At 40.7% G+C, this 20,073-nt stretch overlaps 1 protein-coding gene across 1 annotated transcript in view; it reads left to right on the top strand.

Annotated features, from left to right (window-relative positions):
* The window catches only part of cmah (cytidine monophospho-N-acetylneuraminic acid hydroxylase), a 25,686-nt gene extending 5,734 nt beyond the window's left edge, over window positions 1-19,952 (top strand). The window contains exons 2-15 of the mRNA XM_065951568.1: window positions 2,035-2,245; window positions 2,474-2,565; window positions 5,645-5,754; window positions 5,944-6,134; window positions 8,227-8,307; window positions 8,416-8,482; window positions 8,621-8,702; window positions 11,461-11,598; window positions 12,735-12,870; window positions 13,044-13,187; window positions 14,802-14,976; window positions 18,108-18,224; window positions 18,322-18,437; window positions 18,850-19,952. Of these exons, the coding sequence (XP_065807640.1) occupies window positions 2,040-2,245; window positions 2,474-2,565; window positions 5,645-5,754; window positions 5,944-6,134; window positions 8,227-8,307; window positions 8,416-8,482; window positions 8,621-8,702; window positions 11,461-11,598; window positions 12,735-12,870; window positions 13,044-13,187; window positions 14,802-14,976; window positions 18,108-18,224; window positions 18,322-18,437; window positions 18,850-18,967 (1,773 nt within the window). The 5' untranslated portion in view covers window positions 2,035-2,039 and the 3' untranslated portion in view covers window positions 18,968-19,952. The remainder of the gene's footprint in view (window positions 1-2,034; window positions 2,246-2,473; window positions 2,566-5,644; window positions 5,755-5,943; window positions 6,135-8,226; window positions 8,308-8,415; window positions 8,483-8,620; window positions 8,703-11,460; window positions 11,599-12,734; window positions 12,871-13,043; window positions 13,188-14,801; window positions 14,977-18,107; window positions 18,225-18,321; window positions 18,438-18,849) is intronic.
* Window positions 19,953-20,073: the final 121 nt, after the last annotated feature.

The raw sequence follows: 20,073 nt of genomic DNA, 5'->3' as shown, positions 1-20,073 counted from the left end.
TTTAATGTAAGGGTGCAGGAGGAGTTTATCCAGTTTCCTTCTCTCTGCCACCATCAGAGAGCCAGCCTTCTCCACCAGTCTGACGCTCCAGATAGGGGTCTGAAAACAGTCTCTCAGAGCCTCAGGAGACCAAGTCCTGAGGGGTTTTGAAGTTATGGTTGTCTCTGGATCTGTGGCTCGTAATGTGGCTTTAGCAGCATGAGGTTGTGTTTAGACTTCACCAGTGGGGGAGGAGGAATGGCAGCGTAAGCGTCCTTCATGGACTTGCATTCAGGAGGTCTGCTAGTCTAACAACAATGATTTTAAATGTATTTTAAATATGTAAAATAAATCCTTTTTTGCTCCTGTTCTTCCGGATATGGAATCTTATAAACTGATAAAAGTCTGGTAGTGTTGAGTCTGGTGTTAGATGATTAAAGTCTCCAGAGATGGTGATGAATGCTTTATGGTGTTTGCATACACCCTGAAAAAAAAACGAGTAAGAGCACCCTTAAATAAAGAGCTTTTTCTGTGCAATGTTGAAGACAAGCAGAAAGTGTATCCATAGGATAAAGTTCTACACTGTGAGTGTACTACACAAAGGCAAAGGTAAAAAAAATAATAGCAATTAACTTTTTAAACTGAACACGACACAGACGGAGCTACTGGAGGAGCGGCCACTTAGCACCGTAGTCTTGGTCGTTGTGTGTATTTGTGCTACACCACTGGGTTGGTATGGTAACAGACTTAAACATAAAGCAACCAATGCACTCTGATCCAGAATCACATTCTCACACACCTCAATAACCCTCATAACCAACCTGCATTGTCCCTGCACACATAAAGATCAAGTCAATGTGTGATAAGGGCTTAGAGGTTGTTGCCCATAGTTACAATGAAATAGATTATCTGTGGGTTATAAGAAGAGTACACCAACACACACACGCAAAAAAGTACGAGCCAGATGGTAACAGGATATGGGACCCAAAAGTCTCTGTAATGGTGTTGTCTTAAGTGATTCAAGATTAACACTTAATTCTTAAGTGTCTGTGCACTGTGGCAGAATAGCCACTGTTTTGTGTGAATAAATATGTGACACATATCCGGTATATAAGGGGTATTACCACTACTGTCTGCAATGCTGATGAAGTGATGAAAAGCGTCTGTGGTTGTGTTGCTTTTCTTACCCGGATACAGGAAACTTAACATCACACTGCAACTTGAGCTAGAAAACCAGTCTGCTAAACCAGCAGAATGAGGAACAGCAGCTAATGCGATTGCATTTTCATTTCCCTCATTCAAACATGGGATTAGTTTACGCATTTCAACAATATTTGGCTTAAATCTTCTCCAGGATTGATGTGCAACAGTGTTCTTCTTAGCAGTTGCCTTTTTCCTCCCGTGGTTTCAAGTGCGTAAGTACCCACTGTCACTAGCTGCACGAAGACTAGGTGTGGTAGTTAGTCAGTTTTGGGGTAGAAGAAGAAGATTTACTTTATTGATCCCAGCAAGGGGAAATTCTATTTTTACACTCTGTAAGTCATGCAACACACACATAGGCTGAAATATACACATTCACAAACAGGATCCTATGGACATGCACTAATGGAGTGTGAGGGGGCTGCCCACAGTGGGCGCTCCTGAGCTGGTGGTGGGGAGGGGCTTTGGTGCCTTGCTCAAGGGCGCCTCTGCAGTGCTCAGGAAGTGATCTGGCACCTCTCCAGCTACCAGACCAATTTCCAGATTTGGCCCGCACCAGGGACTTGTTTCTAGTTTTGTTCACTCTCCCTCTGAGGAGCTTTTGAATAGTTTAGGCCACTTTTACCGAAAATAATGTTTTCCCAGTAATGAAGGACGGTGTACTGCAAGTGAGTCTGTTGTTTCTCCTTCGGTTTCCTTGACATTTGAGCAGCAAAAGGAGCTGCTGCTGTTGCAAATGGAGAGACATAACAGCAGTTAAGCCAGTGATTTAGTAATACAAAATAAATGAACTATTCTCAACATTTGTCCTAGCTTTTCTGTGCCACAAATGTTGAACTAATCTGGTGTCTTTAGGTAAGATGACTTCTCAAAGTGCGAAGACGTTGCTCACACTGGATGCTGAAGCAGTCGCCTCACTCAAAGAGGGAATCAATTTCAAGAAAAGCCAAGAGGACGGGAAATGTTACATCATATACAAGAACAACGACGGCCTTAGAGCATGCAAGAACCAATGCAAACACCAAGGAGGGTTATTCATCAAAGACATCGAAGACCTGGATGGCAGGTGAGATCTAAAGGGCCGGCTGTTGTTAGGGGTCGGAGCTTTTATCATCAAGAGCTGCCTGCTGATAGCTGACCAAAGGCTAAGTGATGAAGATTGCTACAGTCAGAAACATTTTATTTGTTAGGTAGTTGTATGAAAAGCCTAAAAAAAAGCATAGACGTCAAAACAGACTTTAGATAACAGTAACAAAAATCTTTTAATGGGCTTTTTTGTTTTCTGCTCTCACAGGACTGTTAAATGCACCAAACACAACTGGAAGTTGAATGTGTCATCAATGAAATATGTAAATCCACCAGACAGTTTCTTTCAGGACGAGCTTGGTGAGTTCTGCAATTATAGCATTTTTTTTACTTTTCTTAAAGGGCCCATATTATGCTTTTTCTGGTTTTATATGCTCTTTAGTGTGTTTTCCAAGTGTCCTGTGCATGTTTAGGCACATCTATTTGCAAAAATTCAAAGTCTGCGGAAATGCGGCTTCTCCTACGTCCTCCTGTTAGCTGTAGCATTAGCTGCATGTAATGCTCGGTTCTAGCCCCCCTCGAAAAAAAAATTGCCAGTGTCACGTCTTGTCAGTGTGATATCACTGATCTAAGCCCATTGGCTCATTGTGGCAAGCCCAGCAGCTCATATTGCATGTTGATTCGGATACCACAAGCTTGACTCAACACCCCAATCTCATAATCAGAACGCTTCCTTACTGAGACGTAGTGTTCAATTGAACTCCGCCGAATGGTGCCAAGACTTCCCGTCGAGTTCTTTCGGATCAGGAATGCCGGTGGCCCACGATAACCGCCGTAGCAGGTCTGGTCGGAGTCGACAATGAGATGGGTTTGAAGAAAAACACAGCGGTCCAAGCAGTTGTCTGTGGGTCCGTCTCTCAGCGGCTCAAAGAGTCTTAATTAACGTTCGTCAGGATTGACGCTCGTTGATCCTCACTTGACTTGAATGGTCACTTGTAGTCAAGTGTGAGGATCAGAAAAATTACTGTTCTGGAAGACGAATGATCAATACTTCAAAAAGGAGAAAAAGATAGCAGCGCTCAATCTTAGGCTGTAGGAAAAAGCCTTAGAATGCGTGCATGAAGAATCAGGGTTGGTTTAAGTTGGATTCGAGTTCTGCAGGTCCTACGAATCCGGACTTAAATTCAAAGAAGAAACAAAGTGGTTTGAAACAAGAATTAACAAGAGAAGTCTAAGAGAGTTTTAGAAGAAGTAAGAAGAGAAAATGACAAGAGAGGGAGCTCCTGAGAGACGAGCTACTTTATCCTGGGGATGACTTTTACGAGGGGGAGGGGCCTAATATCTAACCCGCCTCCGATGTTTAACTTTTAATTTTATCCACTCCAAGTTCTTTACTTATTAAGAGCATAAATAAGAACTTTGAACATATGAACATCACCATGTCAATATTCGTATGTAGAATTATCGCCGACCTTTAAACATTTCAAACAATTATGTAATGAAATAGACATTACGTCCAACCTGAAGACAGTTAGACGATTTCCGCCTGTATGGGAATGAAATCAGCATTATACCATTCAACATTCAAAAACACATTAATATAGTATGAAGAGTATAAAATCACATCTTAAAATACTAAGTTTATAACTAGGACAAAATCACATATTAACTATCGTAATTCCTCCGTCCTGAAACTCAGGTCGGTATAGCGCTCTTGCCACGAGGGGGCAGTAGTGCTCCAAGTAAGATTCAAGGAGAGTTCACCAGGTAATGTGATTTAGTTTTTCAATATCTAAGTTCGTCATAGATGATCGTAGCGGAATCTAACTTGCATGGAAGTGTTAGTCTTGATGTCATGGATACATATATCCGATTCAGGGATTGAACCAAAATTCTTTCATATCAGAAATGGATTATGTTGGTTAAGACAGTTTGTTAAACGGGTCTAAAAGCTTTTAAGTCCGTTTGAGATAGTCCAGATCACATCAAAGGCCTTCCCTGCTGTGTCGATTAACTCGGCAGACGGCTGTCTTCCTGGGATTGTTTATTCTGAAAGTTATTCACGCGTATCCAAGTGGTCTGGTTTACCAACGTAGATTAAAGGCTTATTGCAAAAAGGTTTGTTTTTATGACGTCCTGTTCTTCACATTCCGATGCAAAGTCTCGTTGAAACAGTTAATCAGATGAATGGCTTTTGTTATCAGTAAACAGGAAGAGTGGGGTTTTCATTTGTGTCCTGTGAGTTTGGGCTCACTTTGGGTCAATACGTTACACAAGCAAAAGAACATTGTTGGGTGGGGATTGTCGCTGCTGTTTAGATTAAATGATGAAATTGTGAAACAGACTGTGGATCATTTTAGGATTTATTCAGCCATGATCAGACAACATAGAAACACAACACACATGGCTGACAAAGTGCGGACCATCGCTGACCCATGCTGACCAAGATCTCACAATCGCTGGCAATCATTGACCATCATTGGCAAAGTCTTCATCTTCACAGTGTTGCTTATATTCTGCTAGAAGTTGCAGCCCACAAATTCCTGGCTGCTTTGTTACATCTCTAAAAGGCTAGAAAGAAGACATCACTTTGACTCGTAAATATAACACATATACATTTCTTCAGTCTCAGAGTCACATTTCCTTTTTAGCTCACAACAGACACTTCAATCCAAATATAACTCTGCAGCGATGAGTTTTCTAACACATATGTATTACAGCTTCACAAACCTAAAAGAAGAATTACTCTGAGATGGTTGACACAATTCAAAGATATATCCACAAAATTATCAAGATGAATGAATTCACGAAAATACGTACTAACAAACATAAAATAATAATAACTCCTACAGTTTCAATAAAGTCCTCACAAACTATCGGCTAGTGCTTGGGCCCTGAATAGACTGGTTCTATGGTGGTTGTTTAAATCAGTTTTTCCTCAAAGTAAGATATATTTACGTGGTAAAACAGAACCTGTCTGCAGCTATATGTACATCCCAGGTTCCCTGCCAGAACTCTGACTGGGTTTTCAATGAAGGGGCCTTCCTTGACTGGCTTCTGTCAGGATCTGTAACCTGTCGCTAGAACACTTACTGTTTTTAAGTACCTCACACATCACCACTGCAATACAGCCCAAACTGTCCCTTTAAAGCCCATGGTCCAAATGTTGAGAAAAACAGAAAAGTCAGAACATTCAATGTCCTTCAAAGTTTGTATTATCTGGGTAGAGCAGCAGCTTACAGATCAACAACGGACGTGTTTCAGCGCAAAGCCTTCATTGGCGTGATGGAGGCTCTGCGCTGATTCACCTGAGCGGTGTCTCTATGTGTTTTAGATTTACTAAGAAGTCTGCCCATGGTCGATTTTTAAACCATATTTGGTGGTTTTGCAGACATTGTTAATTTTTTGACTTAAATACATGTTTCTTCTTCACACACAGATGTGGACATTTTGGATGATGGGGGGCTTCAGCTGGTTGAATTGAGCCCCATGGACCCCTGGCTGGCTGACCCGCGAGAGCCTCAGGAGCTTCAGGAAGGAGAAGTGAAGGCAAAGCCTGATTTATAGTATACTTCTAACAAAAGAAAAGCCTATTGAAATTAATACATGAAACAAGTGTGCCATCATACCTGAACATATATACAGATACAACTTTTTAAAAAGCAAAAGTTTGAATTTTGGCACATTCTGTGCTAGTCTCAAGAGCCATGCAATGTTATTTTGTCTGACGACACACAGGTGATATACATGACCCACGCCTGCATGGAGGTGCAGCTGGGCCAGAAGCGGTTCATGTTCGACCCATGGTTGATAGGTCCTGCATTCGCCCGAGGTTGGTGGCTTGTCCATGAGCCTCCAACAGACTGCCTGGACCGGATGTGTACAGCTGATTTCATCTACATCAGCCACATGCACTCGGACCACCTTAGGTAAATTTTGTCCTTTTAGTCCCCCAATAACCAGACAACTAGCACTTATACCTCCATTGGAGGTCACACCTAATTGTCAACACAAAAAGCAATTAAGATTTGTTCTGTCAAAATAGAAACTAGAACTGCCACCTTAATGTTGCATGTAATATTCACAAGGAGGACATGGGAATAATGGCCAAGACACATTGCAGGTACAAAGATGCTCTGTGCGTTTCCTTGTCTGACTTCCTGTCCGGGCTGTCATATTCTGTCCAGCTTGACGCGTGCCTGCAGCGTACTGAAACACAGCGCGCCCTGTGTGAACACAATGATTGACTAGAGTGGCAGCTAAGTACAACGTAGTGCGCGGCGCTGACGGACCGCGGCACGGAGTATGTGTGAATTGGAGGTTACAGACAGTAGAAATGCTAAGAAACAAACTTGGCATATCTTACCTGATAGAGGAACAGTGAGGGATTTAAGGCAACACCTGTTTGCCTTTTTAAAAACTGAGAAGATGACACAGTAAACAATGAGTAACTGTGTGTTAATCGTTTTTTTAAATGTCTTTACTTAAAGAGAAGAGCAAATAAACCACATCACTGATGAAAGCACACAATATTTGTTTATGACGTGTTTCATCAGCCCTAAGCAAACCTCCGGGACTGAAGCACTAGTGCCAGATCATGATAATAGACTGATCTGTTGTTGTGTGTCAGACATGCTAATAATTTATATAGAAACTATAATTGCCGTCTTAATGTTGCACGTAATATTCACAAGGATAACATGGGAATAATGGCCAAGACACATGTCAGGTACAAAGTGTCACCGGCTCAAAATGAATCCTATTGGTTACATTTTTCATCAAAAATAGGATGTAAATGATGTGGAAAAGTCCTCTGAGCTGTTTTCACACATGCTGCCCATGAAAAGTCTTGCTGAGTTAGTTGTCACACATATTCCTCATAGCTGGAAGTTTTCTCCGTTGGAGACAGGGAGGGGGTAAATATTTCACCTGCTGCTAAATATAAATATATATATATATAGGCATCCTGTCATCCCACTCTAAAACTCTCGAAGCCGGTCTAAGAAACTAGCAAGGTAGACGACACACCGGAGAGATGGTACAGCAGAAGAGAGGTCACATGTACTGACATGACTTCAGTCAAATCACAAACAAGTAGTATGGACATACCCTTTCCGGTTTGTGAAATATATTTTGCAGCAGATGAAATATATTTTGCAGCAGATGAAATATATTTGCAGCTAGTGAAATATTTAGACAGTTGACCTTCAGGGCCACCATAGAGGGATCTCAGGAGGCGAAGACATCATGAGTTAAGGATGCACACATGCCTGTAGCTCCTACTGAAACTTGGTGACAGAATTTCAGGCGTTTTGTGCATGTATGAAAACAGCATCAGAGAGACCACGGAGATCATTGAGCATTAATCTTATCATCTTAAAATCTGAGTTGACCATCAAACAAGTCAATCTAAAGTGAATCATTCTTGCAGCTTTAGGCCAGCCACACTATTATTAGCAGGTTACACATCCAAGCGTCTGCACAGCCTGAGGTCACACTTGAGCAAATCACTTCCTTTTTCATGTCACAACAGAAATTGGACACCCAGCGTAATTTTCTTTGATGAGAGTGAGGAATCGTACAGACAACAACATATGGGCAAATGAATACCCATCACACAGAGGTATTTCAGGAAGTTGGCAGGCCACACATTGATTTACAAGAGACAAAGACAAACAGCATCTTCACAATTACTTGCAGAAAAGAAAGGCAGGTACACTGGCAGAACCAAACACATTCATGTGTCATCTTGAATGCTTACATGCGAACATTGCTGTCATATATATAAGTACATTCAACAGGATATCTTACAAGGTCATGATCTCTTAAAGAGCGTTAAGAGTCATAGTTAATCAACATCGAGCTATCTTGCTGAACTAACACAGCCGCTCTAACTTTTTTTATGAGGCAATTTAACCATAGCCCTTTAACTTACAGATATTAACTTGTGTGCTGCAGAAAACAGTTTGTTGAAGAATGCAGATTGTCCGTGAGGGATCTAACCTTTTCTTCCTTTTTTAGTTATCCCACACTGAAGGTCCTCTCAGACAGGAGGCCAGATGCCCCCATTTTTGTAGGTGACACATCAAGACCTGTCTTTTGGTTAGTAAAGAGATGGAGCTCTGTTAAACCCAACACATCAACCACTACGAAAACTTTCAAATTGTGTCTATTTTTTCACATGTGCTTCCCTCTGTCTTCATGCAAAAGGGCTTTGGAGCAAAGCCAAGTCAAGCTGACCAACATCAACGTCGTCCCTTTTGGAGTCTGGCAAAACGTGAGTCGCATCTGGTTAATTAAAAATATAAACATGAAATAACGTCATTGAAAAATAAATATTTAAAAAAGCAACATTTACAAAACTCTAATGTCAAATATTCTAACTGATCACTGACATGTCCGTTGATTCCATCAGCTTGATGAGCACCTGAGATTTATGATCCTGATGGACGGCGTGCATCCTGAAATGGACACCTGCATCATTCTGGAATATAAAGGTACATGCTTCTGCATGATTGTTCTCTTTGAAAACAATTATTCAAGTTGAATAGTTAAAACGTTTACTTTGCATTGTCTTCATTTGATGTGAAAGAAGATGTCAAAAAAATTATCTTTAATTTATTTAACTTTAAAGACACAATATGTAGATTCCGCCGCCAGGGGACTCTCGATCAAAACTACAATAACAAAAGATAACGTCGAGGCTAGCGGGGAATCATGGGAGACCCCCCTCCCCCGGTGAAAACAGACACCACGTTGACATAGACGAATGGGCGAAACAAACCTGAAAAAGAGAATATATTTACCGACGAGCTAATGTGTCACAGCAGTACATACAGCAACAGTAAGCTAGCTTTAAGTAGCAATTCTTGCTTCCTCATCCAGCGGTCATTGACGTAACATCCAGTGTTTCCATGGCAACGATAAACATTTCCTGTCTGCCATGGTGGCTCATCATGGCTGCCGCCTCGACAAGACAGGTCCCGTCACAACTTTTTGTGAAGGATTTCTCTGGCTTTGATAGCTGTTGGAAATATTTTAAGTAATTTAAGTACTCAACAAACAAAAATATACAACATAGGTTTAGTTCATTTTAAATTAATGTAGATATTTTATTGTAAACATTGTCATTAGATTCTACATATTGTATGTTTAATTAATATTTTACATGCAAAAGTTGGTTTTTGGTGCTTGCCTTAAGGCTCCAGACCACTAGGTGGCAATATTATGATCCATGTCCATCTTTTTTACTCTTCTTGATGAAATGCACTTTAACATGTTTTTCACTAATATATGATGTCCCTAGTTTGTCTATAAATTCCCAATTAAGAGAAAAGTCCAACCTCTCCGTCATTTGCCTGCTCCACTTTTCCATTCATGACATCATAAAGGGCAGTAACCCCCGTTTTACCTCGCCTGCTTAAGCATGCACACCTGTGAATTTCAACCAGCAAAAGCAAATTAGAATAATGGCACATGAAATATGAGTTTGGCACATAGTAAGTATATGTTTTAGTAAGTATACTTTTTGGATCACAATGAAAAGGAAATACACTAAATAATACAAACTTGTGTGCAAACAAAAGTGCAAGTAGTCTTTGATGTATAAATAAATAACTCAAAATAGTGTTGTGTTTATGTTTAAAATGTGTTCTACAAGGTGTAGACTGGATGGAAGGTCTGGATCATCTGCTTGAAGCCTTCATCCTCAATCATAGATAATGGTCTCATGTCTATGATGATCATGTTGAGGACGCTTTCTGTGACAACCTCAGCCATTTTTGGGGTGCATGAGCCTTTCCTCATGACAAATTCATCCACACACCTTTGCTTGGCACTTAAAAAAAATGAGAGAAGAAATAGCAAAAATTTAACAATGTGAAAGAAATATTATGTTTAACACTTATCAATACCTTAAACAAATATCACTGATTTCTCCAAAATGTAATCTCTTACAAAGTTTTATGAATGTGCTCCAAATCTGTTTAATTAGTTGAAATTAAGGTTTACAATTCAGATTGAACGCAAGTATTAACAGGAAAAATAAAACTTAATGGTTTAGCAACTTGACATGACATGTCAAGTTGCTACATCATCAAGGTTTGTTTTTCCTCTAATATAAACGTATTGTACTGATAACTAAAGCAAATTGCACACTGAATAGCGTTACTGAACAAAACGTTATCCAGGCAAGTATCAAAGATGGCTTTCTGTCTGATTAACATACGGCACCAATGTTATAAGTCGGATACTTGAATGAATCCTCGTGCCTGAAGCACAAAGGGCTCAGTAATTAAATGCAAAAGATCTAAAAGATATTCATGTAACTTGCAAACTCACCCACTCGCGGTATTTGAAGACACTGCAGCTACAAAGTGTCGGCGTTTCAGGTGTTCATGCATTGCCGTAGTGCTGCCATGGAAGGAGAGTGTGACTTCACACAGTTTGCACTTAACGTGTTTCGCCAATTTGTTTTGGATAAAATGTTCCCAAACTTTGGAAGCCCTGGGTCGTCTATTTCTGGCATCCTCCGTGCTTTCCGCCATTATTCATGTGAACTTCTTCTTCTCTGTTTCTGTGAATAATGTTAAAATTGGGAGCGATACTGCCCCCACCACTTCCTGTAGTGAACTGCAAGTACAGATGAGTTTTTACCGGCCGGTATTTGATTTTACCAATAACAAAAACAATATTACGACATGTCGTCAAATTTTTATAGTCGACGTAATCGATTATGTCGACTAATCGTTGCAGCCCTACCAGAGAGGGGGCGTGGTCAGACACAGCTCATTTGCATTTAAAGCTACAGGCACAGAAACAGCCTGTTCTGAGCAGGACTGAAATAGAGGTGTTTATGGGCATGATCAAATTCAGGATCAGAGTGGATTTAGAACAAGGAACTTCACACCCATGTTTTGGGGAACCCTAAGTTGGTTTAAAATTTTTGAGGATAATATGTGACCTTTAAACTCCAACAAAAAACAGTGCTCATGGAAGAAGAAGTTAGCCCATATGGCAAGTGTACGAAGCATAAAGCAGCCTCAAGTGGACACATGAGGAAGTGCAGTCACCCGAAGTTGTTGCTTTAATCACCAAATATCACAGGCCTTTAAACAAGCAGAGTTATAAACACTGCACTGCTTCACCTTGCATTAAATATGTTGCAATATATTTAATGGAAGCCTCTGTACTCAGATACTTATCATAACACCAGAATATTGCCAATACACGGCCATAAATGTGTTTTGATTTCAGGTCACATGATCCTGAACACCGTTGACTGCACCAGGCCAAACGGGGGCAGGCTACCAGAGAAAGTGGATCTAATGATGAGTGACTTTGCCGGGGGGGCGTCTGGATTCCCCATGACCTTCTGTGGCGGGAAATACAACGGTGGGTTCCCTTCAGCTTTTTCATCTCACTACACACAACAGTTTAGAAGTGTCTGAGTCTGTTATGGTGCTTTCACACATACCAAAACTCTAGAAAACGTCCTGAGTTGTTCAGAGTGAGCTGCACACGTGGACACAAACAGCCGATTTTTTCACTCCGACTTCATATGCCGAGCTGATCTGATGTAACTCAAAACACAAACACAACTCAAAAAACAACTGCATGCGAGCGAGCGAGCCACAATGGGTGGTGATGTTTTTATATATCGGCACATGACCACAGACTATGCATGGAACCAGTGTGGTTCAATGCACATATTGGTTTTTCTCCACTCGTCTGTTGACGCTGTATTGAGTTACATGTATGGTTGACATAAACACACATTTTCTTCATTGTATTGAACTCTCGTTGTCTGCCTATTTAGAGCTCTGCCCCACACGTCCCTCACAGCCTGATAGTCTACATGTGAACAAGCAACTCAGGAAGTTTTCATTGGCAGTGTGGAGTGCTTTTGTAAAAAAAAAAGCTTAAGTTGTTTCATGATTGAACTTAAATACAGCATTTGTTTTAAAAGTAATAGTTAAAGGCAGGGTTGTTCATTTCTCCAGATCCATTTTTTAAGATTTTGTCTTTAGGTCCTGACAGAAATTCATAACTTGTGTGCTCTGAAAAAGAAGAAAGAATATCAGTCATCTGTATCAGTTTGTAATGTAAAAACTTCAACCAATGTCTGCCACGAGGTATGCTACTTTCAAAATCATGCTAGTTTTCAAAAAATATCAACCCTGCCTATAAGTGTATTTATTAAAACTAAAATATAAGTATAAAGAGTCTTTCAGAGATACATTTGTACTTGTGAAAGTTGTAAAATATTTGCAGTTTGAAGTGTAATGTAACAAGCATTACGTTACCTATGTAGTGGAAAATCAAAGCCTCGTCTGATGAGCAAAAGACGTGTTTGTGCGTCCCATCAATCATTCTTCCCATGGAACCAAATTGGGACTTTAACGCTCTTTATCCTACGTCACTAAACTTTTCATACAATTTGGGGGCTAGCCACCAAAAAAATCCTAGATTTTCTATTTGTATTGGAATTTTTAAATCCAGTACATCTAACCAAGTATTTCTGTTTACAGACTCCTGGAAAGCAGGGTTCATCAAGAATGAAAGGAAGAAGCTTCTCAATTACAAAGCTCAGCTGGTGAAGTCCTTGGAGCCCAGGATCTACTGCCCGTTTGCTGGCTACTTTGTGGAGGCTCATCCATCAGACCGGTAAAGCTTGTTAAGCTAGCGCAGACCAGGGTTAATGATTTACATCCAAGAAGAAAAGAGTTGAAAAGGACGCAGTTGATCCGCTGATATGATTGACTCTAAGACTTAGAATAGAGTTAATATGTGGTTTTATCCATGCATCTTCTTCTACCTGTGTGTGTTTGGGTGTACAGGTACATCAAAGATACCAATGTAAAAAACCAGGCAGAGGATCTAAACGCGCTCATCAATAAGACCGCACCAGACATCAAGACATGGACGCCCAAGCCAGGCGCTGTGCTGGACCTCGGCCTTGCTCTCAAGGATCCCACCAACAGGTAGACAATGTTTAAAGCACTCTGTGTGTTTAATCCAATATCTGACAATAAAACATAACTTCTTTTTTTTTTACTGAAGATAAATCACAAAACTCAGCAAACTCAAATCAGTGCAAGGCAATGTTCAAACAGCTGAGTTTGGGCACCGTCCCTCCAGCTGCCGAGTGAAAACACAAATGAAACGAAGATAACCAAAAGGGGTTAGACGGATTGTAAACAAGATGTAACTTTAAAGGCCCTGACACAGAAGACGGCAAAGGCCATGCCAGCAGGTGGCGGTAGTCCATTGTTATGATACGAGAAGACCATTTTCACACCGCTGTCGCGCACCACTCTTGTCTTAATCTTACACACACGCCTACTAATGGAGAATAATGTATGATAAAAAGTTGAAAATGGCGCTGGCGTTGTCAGCCCTTGGTCTTTTAGTTGAAAAAGAGGCGACAATTAAGGAGAAACCGCATTAATGGATGAAAGCATGCAGCGGCATGATCAAGGGGCTTTTCCAAACCTGTGTCGAGAGCTGGAGATAAATGAAACCTCAGAAGAGCCATTCAGAGAGATTCCTCTCACCGACCACCAATTCAACAAAGGCCAACAGGGGGGCGACGGGTAGTGAGCCGGACACACGGCAAAAACTAGGGCGACGACCGCTCCCCAATGGTCCAACTAGGACCGATGGCCGACGATCTCCTTGGTGTGTCAGGACCTTAAAACACATCCCGTAAATGGCAAAAAAACCCAACAACATGACAGAACTGGTAAGACTGGAGATAGAATGAGCTGAGGTGACACCTTGTAGAAAGCTAACGACAACCACCTAGCAATAAAAGCAACCACAACCGTTATTATTCATAACTTTCATTACATATCTTTAGTGTCATTCAATTAGGTTATTTGTATAAAAAAGTCGCCCCTCAGACACAGTTGTTATGAATTAGCCATTGAGGACAAAATTGTGTTTTTTACGGGTTTAAATTATGTTGTAATGTGTAGAAATAGTGGGACCAAATTTTTGTGTGGCAGGCCAAAAGTGGCCACAGAAGGAACTGTGTTTCTGAACTTTCAGGTTGGCTATAAGTTTCAGCCAATTTTATATCATGCTGATTTAGAATCACAAGACAACCTCCACATTCGGTATAAATCATTAGAGGTCCCTGGATTAAACTGCGGCTGTGGCTCAGTTGGTAGAGTTGTCTTCTCTCAACCAGAAGGTTAGGGGTTTGACCCCCAGCTCCTGCAGACACACGTCTGATGTCCTTGGGCAAGACACTAGTTAATGCTGATCACTTTCCATAGCAGCCTCTACCATCAGTGTGTGAATGTGTAGGTGTGACCTGTCGTGTAAAAGTGCTTTGAGTAGTCATAAAACTAGAAAAGCCCATTTACATACCATTCACCTTGCAAACTGTGTTTAAAGCGTCTTGGTTCAGCAAAGTTCAGTTTTCTTGGTGAGTAGAAATATTATTTTTAAAAAGCTCGCAAAACTACAAAAAAGACAAAGGTAGTAATGTACTAAAGCGATTCTTAAATCTATCTGAATATTTAAAGACCTTCATGCACTTAATATCACCTTATTGATGTAAATATTTCCATCACTACACTAACAAACAGTGCGGCCATCACCAATCCCCCAGCCAATGCAAAAATCTACAAGGACAGCTGGGACTTTGACTTGTATGTGGATGAACTGAACAGTGCCATTGACAGTGAGATATTTAGACATCGACGCTGGATCCAGTTTTACTACACCTGGGCAGGCTTTCAAAACTACAACCTTGTTGTGCGGGTAAATAAACTCAACATTTAAGATTCTCTCTGTTAGCCTGGGACTGACATGGTGGTTTTTCCTGTGCTTTACACAGAAACAGCGATAAGTATACACAAGTATTTCTATCTGTGGTGGCATCAGGGATGTGCACAGACATTTTGGGGGCAGGGGCTAGAGTAAAAAAAGGGGGCACTGCTAAAGCTAACATAGCATGTTGTAGCATTTAAACACTTTCTGATTCACATAACTGTTTGGACGTTTGACTGTTGATGAGATATGACAAGCATATCATAAACTAATTCTGTTTTGGTTATACTGATGTCCCTTCCCAAACTCTTGAGTCTAAGTTTCTTGATGGAGAACAATAATAAGGCAATGAGGGAACTTGTCAATCAAAATCCCCCCAAATAGTTTATATGTGCACGTTCCTTGGGGACGAATCGCTCTGGAGCTTCGTTCATAAGTAGAAGGATGTGTCGAAGACTTCATCCCCAATTGAGTCCAAGCCGGTGATCTGTGCTGCATGCCATCTCTTCTCTTTTTGCTTATTTTGTGTCACCTTTCCACCGTCTTATCTGCCAAAAACAACTTTCTAAAAAAAGGTTTTAGGGTGTAGTCTGGTAAACCACTCTTTTTAACGTCTCTTTTCCCTTTGTCATGATGCTTTTGATGCAATGTGTGAAGCACTTTGAATTGCCTTGCCTAATAATGGCCATGATTGATACCTGCCACTCCCTCCAATTAACAAAATACACTTTTAATGGTCTCATTATTTCACCGTGCAGATTAAAGGTCTAAAGCTTTCCATGGCCCAAAAGCTGTGATAAATTCATGGGTCCTTTTCAGAAAAACTCTCTCCAAGAAGTTCATGAGAAATCACGACAGGTTTGATTCTCTCCTCATTTGGGAAAATGTTTCCGAAATACATTCAAAGGCCTATTTAGCATCATTGACTTGCAGACCAGGTTTTATACTGAACTTCAACAACGTTATTAGCTTCATTCTGTTTTCTTTTAGACGCACAGACAATGCTTTTTTACAAGGTTTATTTTTTGGTACACGTGCATTAAACATTAGGAAGAAAAAAGAAAAGAAGAATAAAAACAGATAATGCTGCAAGGCTACAATTTTCATCAAAGTACAAATTACTCCACTAACTTGGGCTCAGCTGTCAGTTCAGTTTGACGCCAATGACGAGATGGAAACACTTTAACAATGTCAACTCGAACATGATCTCTAACAGGTATATTGTATACAATTTATGTTTAGCACATTAACCCCCCAAGATCAGCCAATAAGAACTACACACAAAGCTGAAGCTGTGGCATAACTTCTGCAGGTATTTGATGCTTTAAGTGTTGGAAGAATAAAAGTTGTATAACTTATGTAGGAGCTAGAGAAAAAGTTGCAGATTACTGAAGTGATCACAAGTCATCCTTTGGGGACTGTTGGGGAAATTACTAAGAACTTGACTTCACACACAATGATTCAGGAAACTCAGATTAAGCTTAAATTGAAGAAAGTTCATACATACAAGAATACTCTGGAGCAGAGATGGAGTAGCAAGCACACGTCTGATACTGTGTCACTGCTATGCAATTTCCCCCAAGGATTTGCATTATTGCAAATCCTTACAAGAATGCAATTCTTCCACAGGCTTTGCATATATACAAAAGAGGTTATTGAGGTCAGGGTCATACTGACCTAAACTAATCTGTGATGTCAATTTGGAACAGACATTAAGTCTACCAAACATGCAGATATGAAGGGGAAGACCCTCGACACACTAAGTTGTCTTTGCTTTCTAGTCACAGCTGAACTCTATCAGGTCTGACTGACATCAGAGAACAGTGAATAAACATAATGATGTTAGTACACTTAAATCTTAATACATAGGTACAGAAATTCCACCACAGGGACGACAATGGTGTGAAATATTTCAAAGCAGTCTGTTTAATAGTCCAGTCAGGATTACTTTGTCAAGTGAATAACTTTATTGCAATTATTTATATTTGACGGTATGGCTCTTTCCGGGTTCTCCCGGCCCTTTCACGTGCTTAAGTGGAAAGCGTCAGGCAGGAACAGCACACATTCCTGTCCTTGGTGTGAACCCAAATAGAGCAGGCATCAATGGCAACAGCATGACATAGATGAAGTCAGAACAGCATAAAAGGAGGAGCTGCTTTTGAAGCAAATCAGCTGACCGTTGATGCGGCTTGATTGAGATGAGCTGTTACTGAAACTTTGGCATGATAGTAGGGCGTGACACCGCGACCTGCCTGAACTAACGCTACACTCCATTTGTGGAGATTTTCATTTAAAAACAAAGTGATGGACTGATTGCTGATCGAAACCAACTTTGCCATCTCTCGCTTAGGTTGCTGATAAAATGAACACAATTTAATGAAGACAACCGCTTTAGTACAAAATTACAACATTGGCCGTGTATCAGGAATGGGCTGAGAAAAATCCCCCAGAGAGTGATGCGATAATATTTAGAGCGCCCCCTGCTGACTGACTGCGGTACAGGTCATAAACCCTGACTTCTGGAATTAACAGACCGAACTTGGATACAACTATAATATCAAAATGCATGTCAGATAAAAAAAATTCTCTCAAACCCAGAAAGGCTGTCTCAACCTCACTTTTGATCAGTCTAGAAACAGAGGCGGAGCTAAGGCCACTCTCGAGCCGCCTGCCGAACAGCTACAACGCGCCCACCTGCAACACCTTAAAGTGTTTTAAAAACTGTTAATAATATCAAAATGGATGAGTTATTGAAAAAATTAACATGGATGGAAAGTCAAAATGGATGAGCTATTAAAAAAGTTAACCCATCGTACAGTTTGTATCAATAAAGAATTGCTTTCTGTTGATACCAAAACCAAGTGGCAGCCTGGCACCAGCAGGCCTCATTAGCATCCTGGACAACTTTCACATTCTTAACTTCACTGTGGGCCAAAGAAAACTGATGTTAATGTGCCAGACGACAGTTTGCTCTCCTGTGCTCTAAATCCTCACCATGTTTCCTTTCCTTTCTGCTTCTATCCCTCTCTGGCTGAAAACTGTTATCTAGCTTCCTTAAACCAACTTGTTTAAATTGGATATCTGTTTGATTAAACGCAAATGCCCCAACGTGTTTCTTCAAGATGATTGAGACAGACGATGACTTTGAGCCCATCGCTGACGGCTATGACTACCTGGTGGACTTTATGGATCTGTCGTATCCCGCCAAGAGGCCTGACAGAGAGCACGCCTACGTGGAGGTAAGACATCGAGGAGAACCACACTAAGTACACACATCATCATAAAGCATTGTTTTAACTTCCAGGGCAAAATCTGATGTCTCATTTGTTTTTACAGGTTAAAAATAGAATCGGGGTGATGAGATCAGTGGTGCTGCACGGCCATCTCTGGGACGACCTGTACATTGGCTTCCAGAACCGCATTAGCCGAGACCCGGATGTCTACCACCACAAGTACAAACACTTAATCTCATACACACTAAAGACATGAGCGTTAAGGCAAAAAACACACACAAAAAAATTCCACTTGTAACATAATCTATTGAATTTAAATGTGAGCAATCAGAAGAGGGCTGCACGGTGGTGCAGTGGTTAGCGCTGTTGCAAGAAGGTTCCTGGTTCGAATCCCTGTTGGACAGGAGCCTTTCTGTGTGGAGTTTTCATGTTCTCCACATGCATGTATGGGTTCTCTCCGGGTACTCTGACTTCCTCCCACATTTCAAAGCCATTCACCTTAGGTTAACTGGCGACTCTAAATTTGGTCAACTGGAAGCTAATGGAACTCAATGTTTACAGTCTTAACATTCAACGACGTGATTGCAAAGTTTTGCTTGTGTCGTAATATCAATATCTCGTCTGTTTCCAGGTTCTGGAACCACTTCCAGACAGAACTACCATTTCGCAAGCCAGACTGGGACCAGTTCCTGCAGCAGGTTCCAGCAATCGAAGAGCCAGAGACACAGAGTTCCTGTAAACTGTCATGAACATGCTTGTTTCACATATGAAGATCAAGTAACTGATTTTGTTAAGTTCACAACAACTGACAATACATGCCAGATTATTCCAACGTCCTTGATTTTTTACCTTTTTGGTTTTTACTTTCCCAGAGCTGTTACCTGCCTTGCCTTCTGACAAGCATCACCTCTGGGTAATCCACTGGAGAGGCAGAGTAGTCTTTAAGCTACATCTCAAAAAGTCTGAGTGATTTGATAAAAAGGAATATCCAAATATTTACACAATACACTTTAAAATACTCTTGTCATTTCATGAAGGGGAAAAAGATTTTGACATGTAAATACCCGTCCTAAAGAATATATATATTTTTGGCATTGTATTTAATGTAACAAGATAATTTTTCAGGGGGACATGGGAGCAGGTTTCCATGTCAGAGAAACTGAAGCTTCAGTGTTTATCCAGCTCTGCATGGGTCTGTAAACCTTTCTGTGTTCTAACCTCTCTCCATTTTTCAAAAGCATCTCCAATATTAATCCTAGTTTGAGCACGTTTCTGCTCGTGGAGCTTATTAGCAACATGCAGAGGCCTTTTAGGTCGGGTACAATCACTTTTATCTGAACCACTTCTCTTGCCCGCTTCCATCGCTGCAACACCTGTTGGTTTGGTGGAGGTGCCTTAAAACCCCCTACCTTCTCTGGTCCAAACAAATTCAGAGCATTCAGGACCAGAATCTAAAGTTAGAAGGAGGACATACTGGCTGCTGCATTGTTGTTAGAGAAGCCAGCACTTCAACATAGCATGTTTCCTTAATGTCTGATCATATAGTGAGCTCACTTAATCATTTCATTCAGTAGATCTTACCGATTGGACCTTTAATAATTACAGTTTGCCATTTTAAATTCTGCTCAGTGCACTATATTTCTTTCTTTTTTGCACCAAAGACTGTATATGATCTGATATTACTACACACTGTACTGCCTATCTTCTTATAATAAATTCTGACTTCAAATTAAATACTTTGGTGTGTGTTTTTAATCAGTGCGTTATTTTTTAAGTTGCATTACTGCAGTGCAGAACTTTTTTCTCCCTCCTTTGCCAATAGACCATATCCTCTTTATCAGTTCAGAATGACATC

The sequence above is a fragment of the Labrus bergylta genome, chromosome 23 (genome assembly GCF_963930695.1).
Source record: "Labrus bergylta chromosome 23, fLabBer1.1, whole genome shotgun sequence".
NCBI classification, from domain to species: domain Eukaryota; kingdom Metazoa; phylum Chordata; class Actinopteri; order Labriformes; family Labridae; genus Labrus; species Labrus bergylta.
This window is presented reverse-complemented; position numbering and strand designations above follow the sequence as displayed.